Genomic DNA, 14366 nt, shown 5'->3' on the forward strand with positions numbered 1-14366 from the left:
CAAGTTCAAGCAATTATCCTGCCTTAGCCTCCCGAGTAACTGGGACTACAGGTGTGTGCCGCCATGCCTGGCTAATTTTTTGTGTTTTTAGTAGAGATGGGGTTTCACCCTGTTAGCCAGGATGGTCTCAATCTCCTGATCTCGTGATCCGCCCGTGCTGACCTCCCAAAGTGCTGGGATTACAGGTGTGAGCTACCGCACCCAGCCGAGAAACACTATTCTTAAAAGTTTTATTTGATCCTTACCTGCTGTATCAGAAAATACCAAACTGGTTTTTATCCTTTGTTTATTTAAGAATACACTGTTCGAGACCACCCTGGGCAACATGGTGAAACTCCGTCTCTACTTAAAAAAAAAAAAAAAATTCTGGGGTAATTAAAACTTTTAGGTAAATAATAGTTATGGCCAGTAGCTAGCCGTTTTGTAGGCACTACCAAAAGGGCACAGCGAAAACTTCAAAAATTAGCTGGGCATGGTGGTAGGTGCCTATAATCCCAGCTACTCAGGAGGCTGAGGCAGGAGAATAGCTGGAAGCCGGGAGGTGGAGGTTGCAGTGAGCCAAGATGGCACCACTGCAATCCAGCCTGGGCAACAGAGTAAGACTCCATCTCAAAAATAAATAAACAACTAAATAGGAAAAAAAAAAAAAGAATATACTAAGAAGCTGGGTATGGTGGCTCATACTTGTAATCCCAGCACTTTGGGAGGCTGAGGCAGGCAGATTGCTTGAGCCCAGGAGTTTGAGACCAGCCTGGGTAACATGGTGAAACCCTGTCTTTACAAAAAATACAAAAATTAGCTAGGTGTGGTGGCATGTACCTGTAGTCCCAGCTACTAGGGAGGTTACGGTGGGAGGATCCCTTATGTCTGGGAGGTGGAGGCTGCAGTGAGCTGTGATGGCACCATTGCACTCCAGCCTGAGAGACAGGGCCAGACCCTGTCTCAAACAAACAAACAAACAAACAAACAAAAAGAAAACGCTAATAGCATGTCTCCCTTACAAATTTGCAAGGTAAGAAAAACAATCAAAATATCTAACTTAGATTTAAAAACCAAGTAATTTAAAACACTGAATAGATAAAAACCTATGAATTTATCACTATATAAGACAGTGAAGGTAGGGGAGGGAGGAAGATAACACTCATCTGCTATCCCTGGAGGGAGTAATATCAACTCCAATATATATTACCAATACCACTGCAATACCAATACATGACACCAACTTCTTACCCTGAAAATTGGCAATTAAGATACCAAGTATTTATCCTGCCTTTTCACAAGAGACTGTAATTCATCCCTAGTTGATAAGAAAAACTTCTTTACAAAAAGAATGCCAAAAGGAAGGACATATGTAGAATGAAAGTAGTATGAGAAAATCACCCAGAATCTCCCGTGTAATAACTGATTTAGACAAAGATAATCACAGGTGGCTAAAACCATTATGTGAAAGATTGTTAGAAAACAAACACAGTCACACAGTGCCAAGGTGTCTCCTCACTGGCTACTTGGTAATCGTAAAGAGGGAAGATTACTTTATGTTGGAGAGAGGGCATCAACCTGACATCATGAGCCTCCTAACGGGAGGCTCTATAAAGTACTTGTCTGTCATCAACCATAAAATATTCTAATAAAAATGTTTTACATAAATACAATCAAGCCTCTAGACCTCATTTACAAATTAGAAGAACTGTCGAGGATGCATAATCCTTGAATAATCCTGGACTGAAGACCTGAGGTAAAAGGCCATTTTGGGAAAACGGGGAAATCTGAATATGGACTGAATATTAGGTGACATAAAAAAGTTATTTTTAATTTTCTTAGCTGTGATAATGGTATTATGATTATATATATATATAAAAGGTCCCTATTTTTATTAATAGGAGTTACATGTTGAAGTATTCAGGAATGAAGTATCATGATATCAAAGTCTTATGTTCAAATGGGTCATCAAAAAATATAGATTTAATCAAAGAGATAATGTAAATATGACAAAATGTTAACTGCTGAGTCTAGGTGGTATGTATATGGGCCATCAGTATAGTTTTTTTTTTCCCAACTTTTCTGTACATTTGAATCATTTTGTAAGTTGAGAATAGTGCTCAACTATTACAAAAATTACTTTAAAAGGAAAAATAATTACATAACAGTCATGTTTTAGGAAGTAACAAATATATTTGACTGGGATAGTGCTTGATTTTTTCAATAAGGAGATCAGTGAATTTACTATTAAGAGGGAAGTTTTCAGGTGAATGGAAAAATTCAAAGGAAGCCTGAGGTAGAAGTAAGAACTACAAAGAGAAAAAGGCTTCTAAAGAGAAAAACACAGGAAACCTACACTGGAGAAAATTAAGATGGCAATATTGCAAAGAAGGAAAACAGAATACTTTGTCATCAGTTTCATCTTTGAGATTAACAATTAAATTATATTTATATTCTATAATAATAATAAATATATCTTTCCAACCTTAACTCTTATTTCATGTCTAATTTTAAAATGCTCTTTTGTACTTTACACAGAAGTTATGTACAATGGAAGAGATAATTAACTCACCAGTCCTCAAGGTCAAATGTAGCTCACATTGTCTCCAAGTATAAGGCTAAATCTATATAAATTACTAAATTAATAATTTTCCTGTGATATGTAATGGCTAATTGTGGAAGAAACACTGGAATTTTAAGTCTGCTGATTTCAGTCATCTTAACAATGCCACTGATTGACTACAAAATCTCATTAGTCACCTCGCCATCAGCCTTTATTACCACAAGGAAAAGTAAATCAATTAAAATAGGTCAATTCAGTCAGGCCATATAAACATTGTCACCACTTTTCTGGAATTAGATCCTTGTCATCAGACTGAAAATACAGACACACTGACTACAATAACACAGTTTTATTATAAATGTTCTCTTAAATTTAAATCGTAAAGTGTCCACACACATGCCTAAGCCATCGCCTATAAGTCTACTGTGGCTTCATCCTCAGAACCTCATTTTATAGCTACTTTTTAACTTTCAAAATTTATTTACAGTGATATGAAGAGAGGAAAAAGTCTAATTTTGCCTTCCAAATCTAGTCTAGCAGTACGCCTATGAGGAAATAGCAAAAACAGTCCATGAATTTTTATCTATTTTTTCCTACTCATTAGGAAAAGGGTGAGCCATATAATTTTCCTTACTAATTTGGAAAGTTCTATCTGATCTCTGAGACTATTTCTTCACTTGTAAAAGAAATAATATAGGCCGGGCGGGGTGGCTCACGCTTGTAATCCCAGCACTTTGGGAGGCCGAGGCGGGCGGATCACGAGGTCAGGAGATCGAGACCACGGTGAAACCCCGTCTCTACTAAAAATACAAAAAAATTAGCTGGGCATAGTGGCGGGCGCCTGTAGTCCCAGCTACTTGGAGAGGCTGAGGCAGGAGAATGGCGTGAATCCGGGAGGCAGAGCTTGCAGTGAGCCGAGACTGTGCCACTGCACTCCAGCCTGGGTGACAGAGCGAGACTCCATCTCAGAAAAAAAAAAAAAAAGAAATAATATACCTGTAAAACAGGGCTGCCATAGCTGCTTTGCCTACCTTAAAGGGCTAAGATAAGGCAAGCTGAATTCCTTCAAGACTGTCTTCAAATAAAACTAATGACTTTAAAAATATCATTTGTTTAGATTACATTTTATGACTGAATATTCTATGGTATAAAATATAAGAAAAAAATTGGTAGGATTTCATTTTTACTCCTCAGCTATTTAGTAAAAGCCAACGTAGACATAATCATATACAAAGAACTTTTACCAAAATTATTTAAGCTGAATCTAGTGAAATAATTAGTTACGTATAGATTTGGAGAAATTCTAAGAAAACTGGCCTGGACTTTGAAAAAATGTCAATGTAATGAAAGGCATAAATAAAGGCAGGAGGTGAAGGGCACAATTTAGATGAAAGGAATCAAAGGAAATGCTGACCAGATGCAGTACATGATCCTTGATAAGGTCCTGGATCAAACACTAAATAAAAATTAGAAAGGATATTTTGGGGACAATTAGAGCAATTTCTTCTGTATATTAGATAATATTGTATCAACAATAAACTTTTTGAGCATGACAATAATATGGTTACGAAAAAGTGTCCTTGGTTTTAGGAGAAATATGCTAACATATTCAGAGAAGAAACGTTATGTTGTTTGCAACTGATTTTAAAATGGTTCAGAAAAAAATTTTAACTAGAGAGAAAGCAAATGTGGCAAAATGTTAACAACAGCTGAAGAATCTAGATGAATGGTATACAGGTGTTCATTATTCTGTTTCAATTTTTCCATCTGAAATTTTCAAAAGACTAAAGTGAAAAAGCGGCAGGAAATACAACACTGCATAAACCAAACAAAATAAAAAGTTGGCAAGTAATGAAAAAAGCATGTCAATTTTTCATTAATAAAATTATGTATTTCAAAAACCGAATTTTCTAAGCCAAAATAGATTCATTATAATACTGATGTATTATGTCCTTGATTTGTCAAAACAGTTTAAACAAAAGTTAAATTAGGTGAATTTATATAATAAAAGGTCTCACTAAAAGACTTTCTGTAAGTAAAAAGCAGTGTAATTTCTAAAAGCGGAATAGAAATAGACAAAAATGTTATTACTGGAGAAGATCATGAAACTCAAGTCTTTATAGATTAGTAGACTGGTACCTACGGGTTTTCAGGAATACAACTATTATATAAAAGGACATACAACTTTACATTCTTCTTTAAAGGATAACTTCAAAGACAAGGAGAACAAATGTGATGGCTCATGTTTTATCATACACTTCAACCACACCAAAGACAAGCAAAGTAGAATAACTAGAAACAATTAGGGGCAGCCCACAGGCAAAAACCATGATATTTCGGTCTAGAAATGCATTTATTCTAGAGTAGGAATGCTCTAAAAAATGAGGAAAGAAAAATCCCCTAATCAACACTAGACTTGAATAATAGACAAAGCTAAATTTACGACTGTGAAGTAGAAGAAACTAAGTCTGCCTTATATTGAAGTTTTCCTATAGGATTCTAGATGAAAAAATTGTAGCTAGATTTCAATAGTCTCCTTTGTATCAAACCAGTATATATATACTTGACAAATTCTCTAGGTCGTGTGGTACTACTTTTTAAATGCAGTATAAGCGCTCAACTATTCTAAATGGACTGGCAGGCTTTTCTGTTCTGACAGAAGATGGGACAATTGCCCATCAATCCCATAAGAAATCAGAAAGTATAGTCAAGAATGTCTTTTTATGGCTTCATTTGAATACTAACTAGAAACAGCATCATTACAACATGATCTAACAATTTATGTTTAATCTCTTAAATAAATTCATAAAAAATTTAAATATACTGTTAATGTGGAGTTATATTCTCTGCTTTAAAACCTATTTACTGGTATAGATGTCCATTACTGTTTTCTTAGGAAATACACATTTTCTTATAACAGATAAGCTCTAATAGAAAAACAAACAGATTAAATCATATTTATGAAGTAACCTGTTTTTACCAGTGCTTCTCTTTTATTTCTAAGACAACAACAATGTAAACTGCACAGACAAAAACAAACTTCCTAAGATGTATCTTTTTTTCTCAAAATAGCATTTCCTCTACCTTGTTAATGGGTACTACCAAAGCTGGTTCCACTTTAGCTTCAATTTCCTCTGGACTGTAAAAACAATAGAGTTTACCTCCTCGCAAAACACAATACAGCCTTCTCCAACTAATCAGACCTTCTACCATTTGCTGAAAAAAAAAAAAAAATCAAGAGACTATCAATTTTAAGTTATTATCACTTTAACTCAATTCATCAAAATACTTATCAAGGTTAGTTATTTAGAATTTTTAAAATGTGATGGAATTATCCATTAATTTGATATACAAAAGGTTAATTGCCCCAAATCCAAGAGTATGTTAATATCAGAGAAGAAAAGTTTGGAATTCTTAAAGGCATTAAGTGAAATGGAGGCAACGATTACCACCTAACTTTTACACACATAAAACCATAGATCAATGGTGTTTTAGAAAAGCTAGTCGATTAAAAATTAGTGCTTAGAATTCTATAGCAATTCATCAAATGACTCAGGAAAATTATAAAAACAATTCTATATGTTCAAAATATTATTTTCCCTTACTGTTCTCAGAGCATCGGAAAATGTCAACTATCCTTTAAGAATGCAAATTTTCCTTCCTCCTAATGGAATCTTTTAGAAAAAGCTATTGATTCATTGAAGTTCACAATTAATTATTTACTGAATATAAATAACTATGGTTATAAATAAATCAGCAGTAGGTGGCACAGAGGCAGGCAGCTTTGGAAGCTCAGAGTCCTAAACCGTGCCAAACGCTGTCTGCCAGAAAGACCTTTATGTGAAAGGTGTTGAGCAGCCCTCATCAGTTTCCACAAGGAGCCCTCTGTTGCTGATTATCCTGTTGCTGCTATTAATGAAGCAGAGGAGCATGGAGAGGTAGTGCCTTAGCCATCAACATTGCAGTAGATCCCTCCCTGCCTTGTCATTCTTTTCACCCCGCACCCCCTACAGTTTATATCTGATAACATTTAGAAAACTGACATTTAAAAAAGACTTAAAAAATACTTCTCAATATCAGAAGGTGAAACAACTGCCAGTATATTAAGATTTAAAGTAGAGCTACAATCGCTGTAGGATATTTAAAGTCCTCTAACCTGCTGATTAAGAAATCCTGCAAATGCATCCTCAGCCATACAAGCTGGCTGGGCAACTAGTCGGCAGCACATGTTGCCATACAGGGGAAGCCAAAATGAAGACTCCTCTATTTAAAGGAGAAAGAAAAAAAAATGAAGTTATAAATATAAGTTTATTTAAGGTCATCATACATTTTGATTTTTCTCTTTTTACAATTTTGTTTTGCTTTGTACAGAACATATTTTAGAATTAGTTTCATGTAAAGATTTATCCTACCCAAATACCAGTGCCATATTTAGTGAGAAAATCAAATACGAGAATAGAAAGGACAGGATAATATTAAACTGACAGTTTATAGCATGCTATCACCTGAATAAAAATGAACTGTTTAGTCTCTTGTTTGATTTTAATTATTCAATGAAAGTTGTTCAGAGAATATAAGTGATCTCATTTAATATAAAAACATTCTAATAAAGTAATTTATGTTTGTCAAATTCTACTTTTTGCTCTGATTTTCATTATAATAATTAGAAAAGTGATCCTCTGAATAAAACATTATTTCACTTTGCGAGGCTGAGGCAGGCCGATCACTTGAGGTCAGGAGTTTGACATCAGCCTGGCCAATATGGTGAAACCCTGTCTCTACTAAAAATACAAAAATTAGCTGGGCATGGTGGTGCATGCTTGTAGTCCCAGCTGCTTGGGAGGCTGAGGCAGAAGAATGGCTAGAGCCCGGGAGACGGAGGTTGCAGTGAGCTCAGACTGCACCGCTGCACTCCAGCCTGGGCAACAGAGCAAAAACAAAGCAAAACAAAAACAAAAACAAAAAACATTATTTCAGAGAACTTAAGATAACTTAACATTTTTGGCCCTTCCTCCTCCCCTTCTCTTGCTGAACAATTCAGTCATAAGCCATTAGATAGAGCCCCCAACATGAACATCTGTGCCAGGACTGGAGAAGGAGCTGTGATGTGCTAGAAGTGGATGATGGAGACAGGCAGAATGAGAATGGTGAGTAGCAGGGGCCGCCTGCAGGAGGTATTAGCACCTGAAGGGGCTGAGAGGGTGACGACACTGGGGCACAGCCTAGATTTGGGACTCTGTCTTGAGCAAGCAGGGTAAAAGAGGTATGGCTGGGAAGAGGAGCCTCACATTGAACATTAGAGCCCAATGAATGAAGAACTAGCCCAGATTGAAGGAAAATTAAAAAGCATGATAATTAAATGAACTGTATGATTCTGCACTGTATCCCTCTGCTATAAAGAACATTATTGTGACAATGGGCAATATCTTGAATGGACTCTGAGGATTATATGGTGGTAATGTATTAGTATTCATTTCTTGACTTCAAGAGTGATGATGATGTAGCTGAATGTCCTGATAGTAGGAAATATGTATTAATACATTTTGGGGTACAGACTATCATGTAAGCAACTTGCTCTCATATTTTTTTTGAGAAAGAAAAAAGATCTTGACATTTAAGCTGAGTGTGGTGGTGTGTGCCTGTAGTCCCAGCTACTCGGGATGCCAAGGTGGGAGGAGTGCTTGCACCCAGGAGTTATACCGATACCCATCTCTGATTAAAAAAAAAAATCTTGACATTCAACTTGCAACTTTTCTGGAAGTTTGACATTGTTTAAAAAAGTTATTTCAAAAAACATTAAGATACTCCTTTAATGAAGATACCTACCTGTGTACTACCTATCTATATGGAGGAAAGCACTAAATAATTTATTCTAGGCATCAGAGTATAAATAAAAACCCAACATATGGCCCTTAGTTCACACTGGACCACATAAAAATGATTTTTAAAGTTTTCGCTGTGCCCTGTTGGTAGTGCCTACAAAATGGCTAGCTACTGGCCATAACTATTATTTACCTAAAAGTTTTAATTGCCCTAGAATTTTTTTTGTAAAAATAGTTAATATATACATGCAAGGCAGCGAAGGTTTGTAGTAAAACCAAAAAGTATTAAACTTACCTACCCAAGATTCTACTATAGAATAGCACACAACAATGTTCTGAGACTATTCAAATCTTTTTCATTAATATATTTTTAAAGCTGCTATATTTTAGAAATAAGGGGCTTAATCTGGGAAAAATAAATGCACAAGCATAATACATACAATTCTAAAATGCAAACACGAATAAACAAAAGTTGTCTTTCCTAAAACAGGCAGCAAATGAAATGAAAATTCTGTAAAAGCATGTATTTCAGTAATACATTGGAAATCAACTTTCTGATTTGTAAATTTAAAAGTTTGAAAGCAAACTTCTTTATATAGGCAATCTCAGATTTATTAATAGCTTATGTTCTAAATATCCGTAAGTTAGTTGAAAAGTACATCATAAAGAGTAAGAAACATGAAGGATACAATGAAAAAGACTAACATAGGTTTAACAGGCATGCAAAAAGGACAAAAGCTACACAACAGCAGAGGCAGTTTCAAATAGATAAGTGAGATTTTGTCCAAACTGATGAAACATATCAACAATGTAAAGAAGCTCAAGAAACCCCAAGCAGCATAAATAAACTCTACACCTAATTATACCATAGTAAAATTTTAGAAAACCAAAGGCAAAAAGAAATAAAAAGATTACACTCATAGTGGTGACACACTGGCAAATGATTTACAACATTTATAATAAAATAACAAAAGCCAAAAATATTGGAATTATATGTTCAATATTCAACAAGAGAAAATTAAAACTGCAGAATTAAGAAATATCTTCAATAATGAGGCAAAATAAAGTCATCTTCAGATAAACAAAAAGAAAAAGAAGTCTGATATCAGCATAACTCACTAAAAGAAATTCTAAGGCTTATAATTCAAGCAGAGGGAAAAGTATCCCAGATGCAAGGCATAAGATACAAGTAGTGCATAGAAACATGTAGGTAAATCTAAATAAGTATTAAATCTAAATAAGTACTAAAAAAAAAAGAATTACAATATATAACAATAGCACATAGGTTAGGGAAAAGAGTTTCACTGTTCTAAAGTCCTTGTATTGTCTGAGAAAAGCACAAAACTATCTTTTAAGTTTAGTTTTTAATAACTATGATTAATGAAATTTTTAGGGGTAAATTCTAAAAAACGAGAAAAAGGATTTATAGCTTTAATTCAAACAAGGAAAAGTTGCCTTAAAAGGCAAGAAAAAAATAACCATGGAATAGGTGAGACAAATAGAAAACACAGGTTATCATAGATTTAAACCCAAATATATAGCTATTTGATATTAAATACAAAAGGAATAAAAGCTTCGGTAAAAAAAGATTGTCAAATTAGAGAAAAATTAAAATCCAATATAATGCTGTTTGAAGAGGCATGTTTGTAACATAAAAATAAGTACAGTTTGAGGTAAAAGAAGAAAATACACAATTTAAACACGTACATGCATCAAATAACAAAGGTTCAAATTATATACAGTAAAAATAGATATAACTATGGGTCGAAAAATCCACAATCACAGAAGGAGATTTTATCACACCTCTTGTAGTAATATAAAGTATATAGACTACAATCATTACTTCTAACAAATAATTAGCAAATATGGAACACACTGATGAATAAAACTGACTAATCTATTACAAGAATGAGAATTAAAAAACAGAGATGGTACAGAAAGCAAATATCAGAATGGAAAAGAGGGAACAATTCTACAGAGGCTGCAGAAATTCAATAGATATAAGGACATTACAGAAAATTTAATGCCTATAAATCTCAAAGTTTAGATTAAATGGGTAGATATCTATAAAAACATAACTTATTGAAACTGACCCAAGAAATAGAAAAGCTGAAGAACCCTGTAACTATGAAGAATAATTAAATCAGTCTAAGAGATAAATACATATTATCATACAATGAGATACTATAAGTAACGAAAAGCATACATACTGAAAGATGAACAAAAAGCAAATTACTAAGACAACATGATTCCATATCAAAGTTCAAATCAGGCAAAATTATACTATTTAGGGAAGCACACAAAGATGGTATTAATAAAACCATAAAGAAAAGCAAGGAAGTATATACCATAAAAATGGAGACATAGGTACACCTAGGGTAACTGAGGGAAAGGAGTGGTAGTAATGTTCTATTTCTTGACATGTTCTATTTCTTGAGACAGGGTCTCACTCTGTAGCCCAGGCTGGCCAACAGTGGTACAATCATACCTCACTGCAGCCTTGAACTTCTGGGGTCAGGCGATCCTCCTAACTCAGTACCCTGAGTAGCTGGGATTACATGCACACATGACCATGGCTGGCTAATTTCTTTTTATTTTTGTAGAGATAGGGTCTCACTATGTTACCCAGGCAGGTCTCAAACTCCTGGGCTCAAGTGAGCCTCCCATCTCATCCTCCCAAAGAACTGGGATTACAGGCATGAGCCACCACACCTAGCCTCATAATTATTTTTTAAACTACATATTTACATTTCATGAACTTTTCCCTATTTTTAACATAATTTCTCATTGTGAAACAAAAAATATTGGTATAACATTATCAATCTTATCAGTACAGAGCCACAGTCCTTACAACAGTAAGTATAATTAGGACATTTACCACATATTTTTATTTATTTTGCTTGGAGAAAATGAACAAAAGTAAATAACCCAAATCATACTTCCAAACTGCCTTACCAGCACTGCTCCATATTTTTTCATCATGAGTAAAATAACCTGGGAGCGTAGCAAGTGCTCATGCTAAGTTTTACAAATCTTCCTAATGACCTAAACCCCCTCTTCAGTTTCCTATATCTTTATTTTGGATAAACTATAACTACCACTGCCATCCAAAGAGAAAAAGGTTAAGATAATTTAACCCTACTTTCTCGTTCTTACATTCTCTGCTTCCTACTAACAGAAAGGCTGGCTTCCTTGATTTCAAATTTAAAAATAAGTCAGGTCTTTAATTTCCAGCTAGAAGAGTGGTGAAGTCATAAATTCCAAGTCAAAAACAAGGATTGAGCATACCCGAGACCGTTCTTTTCCCACTAAGCCTTGCAAGCACATCTCAGTGTAGAGAAAGGAAAACAAACTTTTCTCCTTTGGGGAAGAGGGACAGATATATTTGAAAGAACCAACAGAATCACTCATGTCTCCATTATTTAAGACGATATCCACTTGAGGGGAACATACTATAATTAGAAATACAGACACAATATATATAGTAAGTAAAATATATACTGTACTTACCATTTCCATTAATAGACAGATTATGGGTCTTGAAACTATCCTCAGCACTTTCCAAGGTTAGGGTAGTGTGAGCTAGCAAATTATACCTTACACCACTAATAGTAAGAAAGAAGACATGTTTTAAGTATTTTTGTATTTCTACTACTATACAAAATATTTGTATGTTCAACAACAAGTAATAAACAACCTGATTTAAAGATAAGCAAAGGACTTCAATAGACATTTCTCCAAAGACAGCACAAGATCCAGCATTACATTCTGACGCACTACATTTCTCCAAAGAGAGAAATGTCTATTTCTCTTTTGTTGACAAATGGTCAACAAAACATAAAAAGATGCTCAGTATCATTAGTCATTGGGGAAATGCAAATTAAAACCACAGTGAGGTATCACTTCATACTCATTAAGATTAGTAAAACAAACAAAAAAAAACAGTAACACATGTTAGCTGGTATGTGGAGAAACTAGAACCTTTGTACATTGCTGGTCGGAATGTAAAATGATACAACCTCCGTGGAAAACATTTTGGTGGTTCCTCAAAAAATAAGAAAAAAGTACTGATCCAGCAATTCTACTCTGATATATACCCAAAAGACCTGAGAGCAGAGACTCAGATATTTGTACACCCAAGTTCACAGCAGCATTATTGACAATAGCCTAAAGGTAGAAGAAACCCAACTGTCTATCCAGGGATGAAGGAATCAACAAAATGTGGGGTGTTTGTGTGTGTGTATATACACATACATATACATAATGGAATATTATTTGCCTTAAAAAAGAAGAAAATTCTGACATACTACGACATGGAAGAATCTTGAAGACATTATGCTAAGTGAAATAAGCCAGTCACAAAAGGACGAACACTATATGATTTCACTTATAAGAGGTACCTAGAGTAGTGAAATTCATAGAGATGGAATCTAGAATGGTGGCTGCCAGGATAGAATGAGGAATTAGTGTTCAATAGGTACAGAATTTCAGCTTGAGAAGATGAAAAACTTCTGGAGATGGAGTGTGGTGATGCTTGTACAATATGAATGTACTTAATGCCTCTGAATATATATTTAAGAATGCTTTACTACAAAAAAAGAAAAAAATGTAGATATAATAGATGACATTTTTCAATGATGCAAGTTATTAACTTAGCAAGTTTATCTCTATACTTTGTCAATAAAAATCTGCGAATTATTTGTTTTAATTCACACAAATGTTTCTCTGAAGGAGTCCCGTTCGTTTAATAAATATTTACTGAACACTTAAAATGTGCCAAGTCCAATGCCAGCTGATGGGCATTCAATGGTAAACAAGATCCAGCATTACATTCTGATGCAGGCAGAATGGAAAAAAGAGTAGGCAGAGGAATGAGCCAAATACCAGCATTTGCAAGTTGGAATGCAACTTTTTCTATGAAAGAAACAAAGGAGATGAGAAAACTGAGGACCTGTGGTAGGTAGGTGAACTGGGGAAGGACTTTCTGAAGAGGTAACAGTTACCCAGTCATAAAAGAATCTAGCCAAGCAAAGAATGCAGGAAAACATTCCAAGCAGAGTGAGTATGTGCAAAGGAAGGGCTGAAGGAAAACCAGTGTGGCTGGTGCACAGCAAGCAAGCAGCAAGCATGGTGCAATGCAAGGCTGGAAATACAGGGAGTGATAAGCTCACCTGGAGGCTCTGTGAGGCCTGGAAGAGGGGTGGATTTAATTCTAAGTGTAATAGGAAAGTTGATAAAAAGTGGAATGATAGGGTCTGATTTATATTAATTTCCCAGGGACAAAGGCTGTCTTTTTGACCAAGCTCTAGCCACGATCCTCTGAGTCCTTTACTCAACTAAGCCTCAACCTTGGCCTCTAAGGACCTGAACAAACACTAGCATTGTTTCTAGCAGCTCTAACCTGCATCCCTAAGATGTCTTCTTAAAGTGCCTGCCTGAGAAAACTCAAGGCTGACAAAAGAATTTATTGTTTGTTCCAACCAAGAGCTGAAAACAGGGCCTTTGTCTTTCAGTCTCTGTGAGACGGTAGGAGACTAATTTTGATAAATGCCAGCTAGAAGTGTCTGTTCATGTCCTTTGCCCACTTTTTGATGGGGTTGTTTGTTTTTTTCTTGTAAATTTGTTTGAGTTCATTGTAGATTCTGGATATTAGACCTTTGTCAGATGAGTAGGTTGCAAAAATTTTCTCCCATTCTGTAGGTTGCCTGTTCACTCTGATGGTAGTTTCCTTTGCTGTGCAGAAGCTCTTTAGTTTAATTAGATCCCATTTGTCAATTTTGGCTTTTGTTGCCATTGCTTTTGGTGTTTTAGACATGAAGTCCTTGCCCACACCTATGTCCTGAATGGTATTGCCTAGGTTTTCTTGTAGGATTTTAATGGTTTTAGGTCTAACATATAAGTCTTTAATCCATCTTGAATTAATTTTTGTATAAGGTGTAAGGAAGGGATCCAGTTTCAGCTTTCTACATATGGCTAGCCAGTTTTCCCAGCACCATTTATTA

General features: G+C 35.0%; 1 protein-coding gene and 1 long non-coding RNA gene across 2 annotated transcripts in view; one reads left to right on the forward strand and one right to left on the reverse strand.

Moving 5' to 3' along the window:
* RTKN2 (rhotekin 2) overlaps positions 1 to 14366 on the reverse strand; it is an 82076-nt gene that overhangs the window by 16740 nt on the left and 50970 nt on the right. Inside the window, exons 7-9 of the mRNA XM_032138136.2 lie at positions 11875 to 11969; positions 6699 to 6805; positions 5627 to 5758 (exon numbers count right to left, since the gene is read on the reverse strand). Coding sequence (XP_031994027.1) covers positions 5627 to 5758; positions 6699 to 6805; positions 11875 to 11969 — 334 coding nt within the window. The remainder of the gene's footprint in view (positions 1 to 5626; positions 5759 to 6698; positions 6806 to 11874; positions 11970 to 14366) is intronic.
* LOC131383063 (uncharacterized) overlaps positions 1 to 14366 on the forward strand; it is a 32528-nt gene that overhangs the window by 5928 nt on the left and 12234 nt on the right. The window contains exon 2 of the long non-coding RNA XR_009212786.1: positions 7584 to 7689. This is a non-coding gene — a long non-coding RNA (uncharacterized LOC131383063). The remainder of the gene's footprint in view (positions 1 to 7583; positions 7690 to 14366) is intronic.

Source organism: Hylobates moloch, unplaced genomic scaffold, assembly GCF_009828535.3.
Source record: "Hylobates moloch isolate HMO894 unplaced genomic scaffold, HMol_V3 SCAFFOLD_3, whole genome shotgun sequence".
NCBI lineage: Eukaryota > Metazoa > Chordata > Mammalia > Primates > Hylobatidae > Hylobates > Hylobates moloch.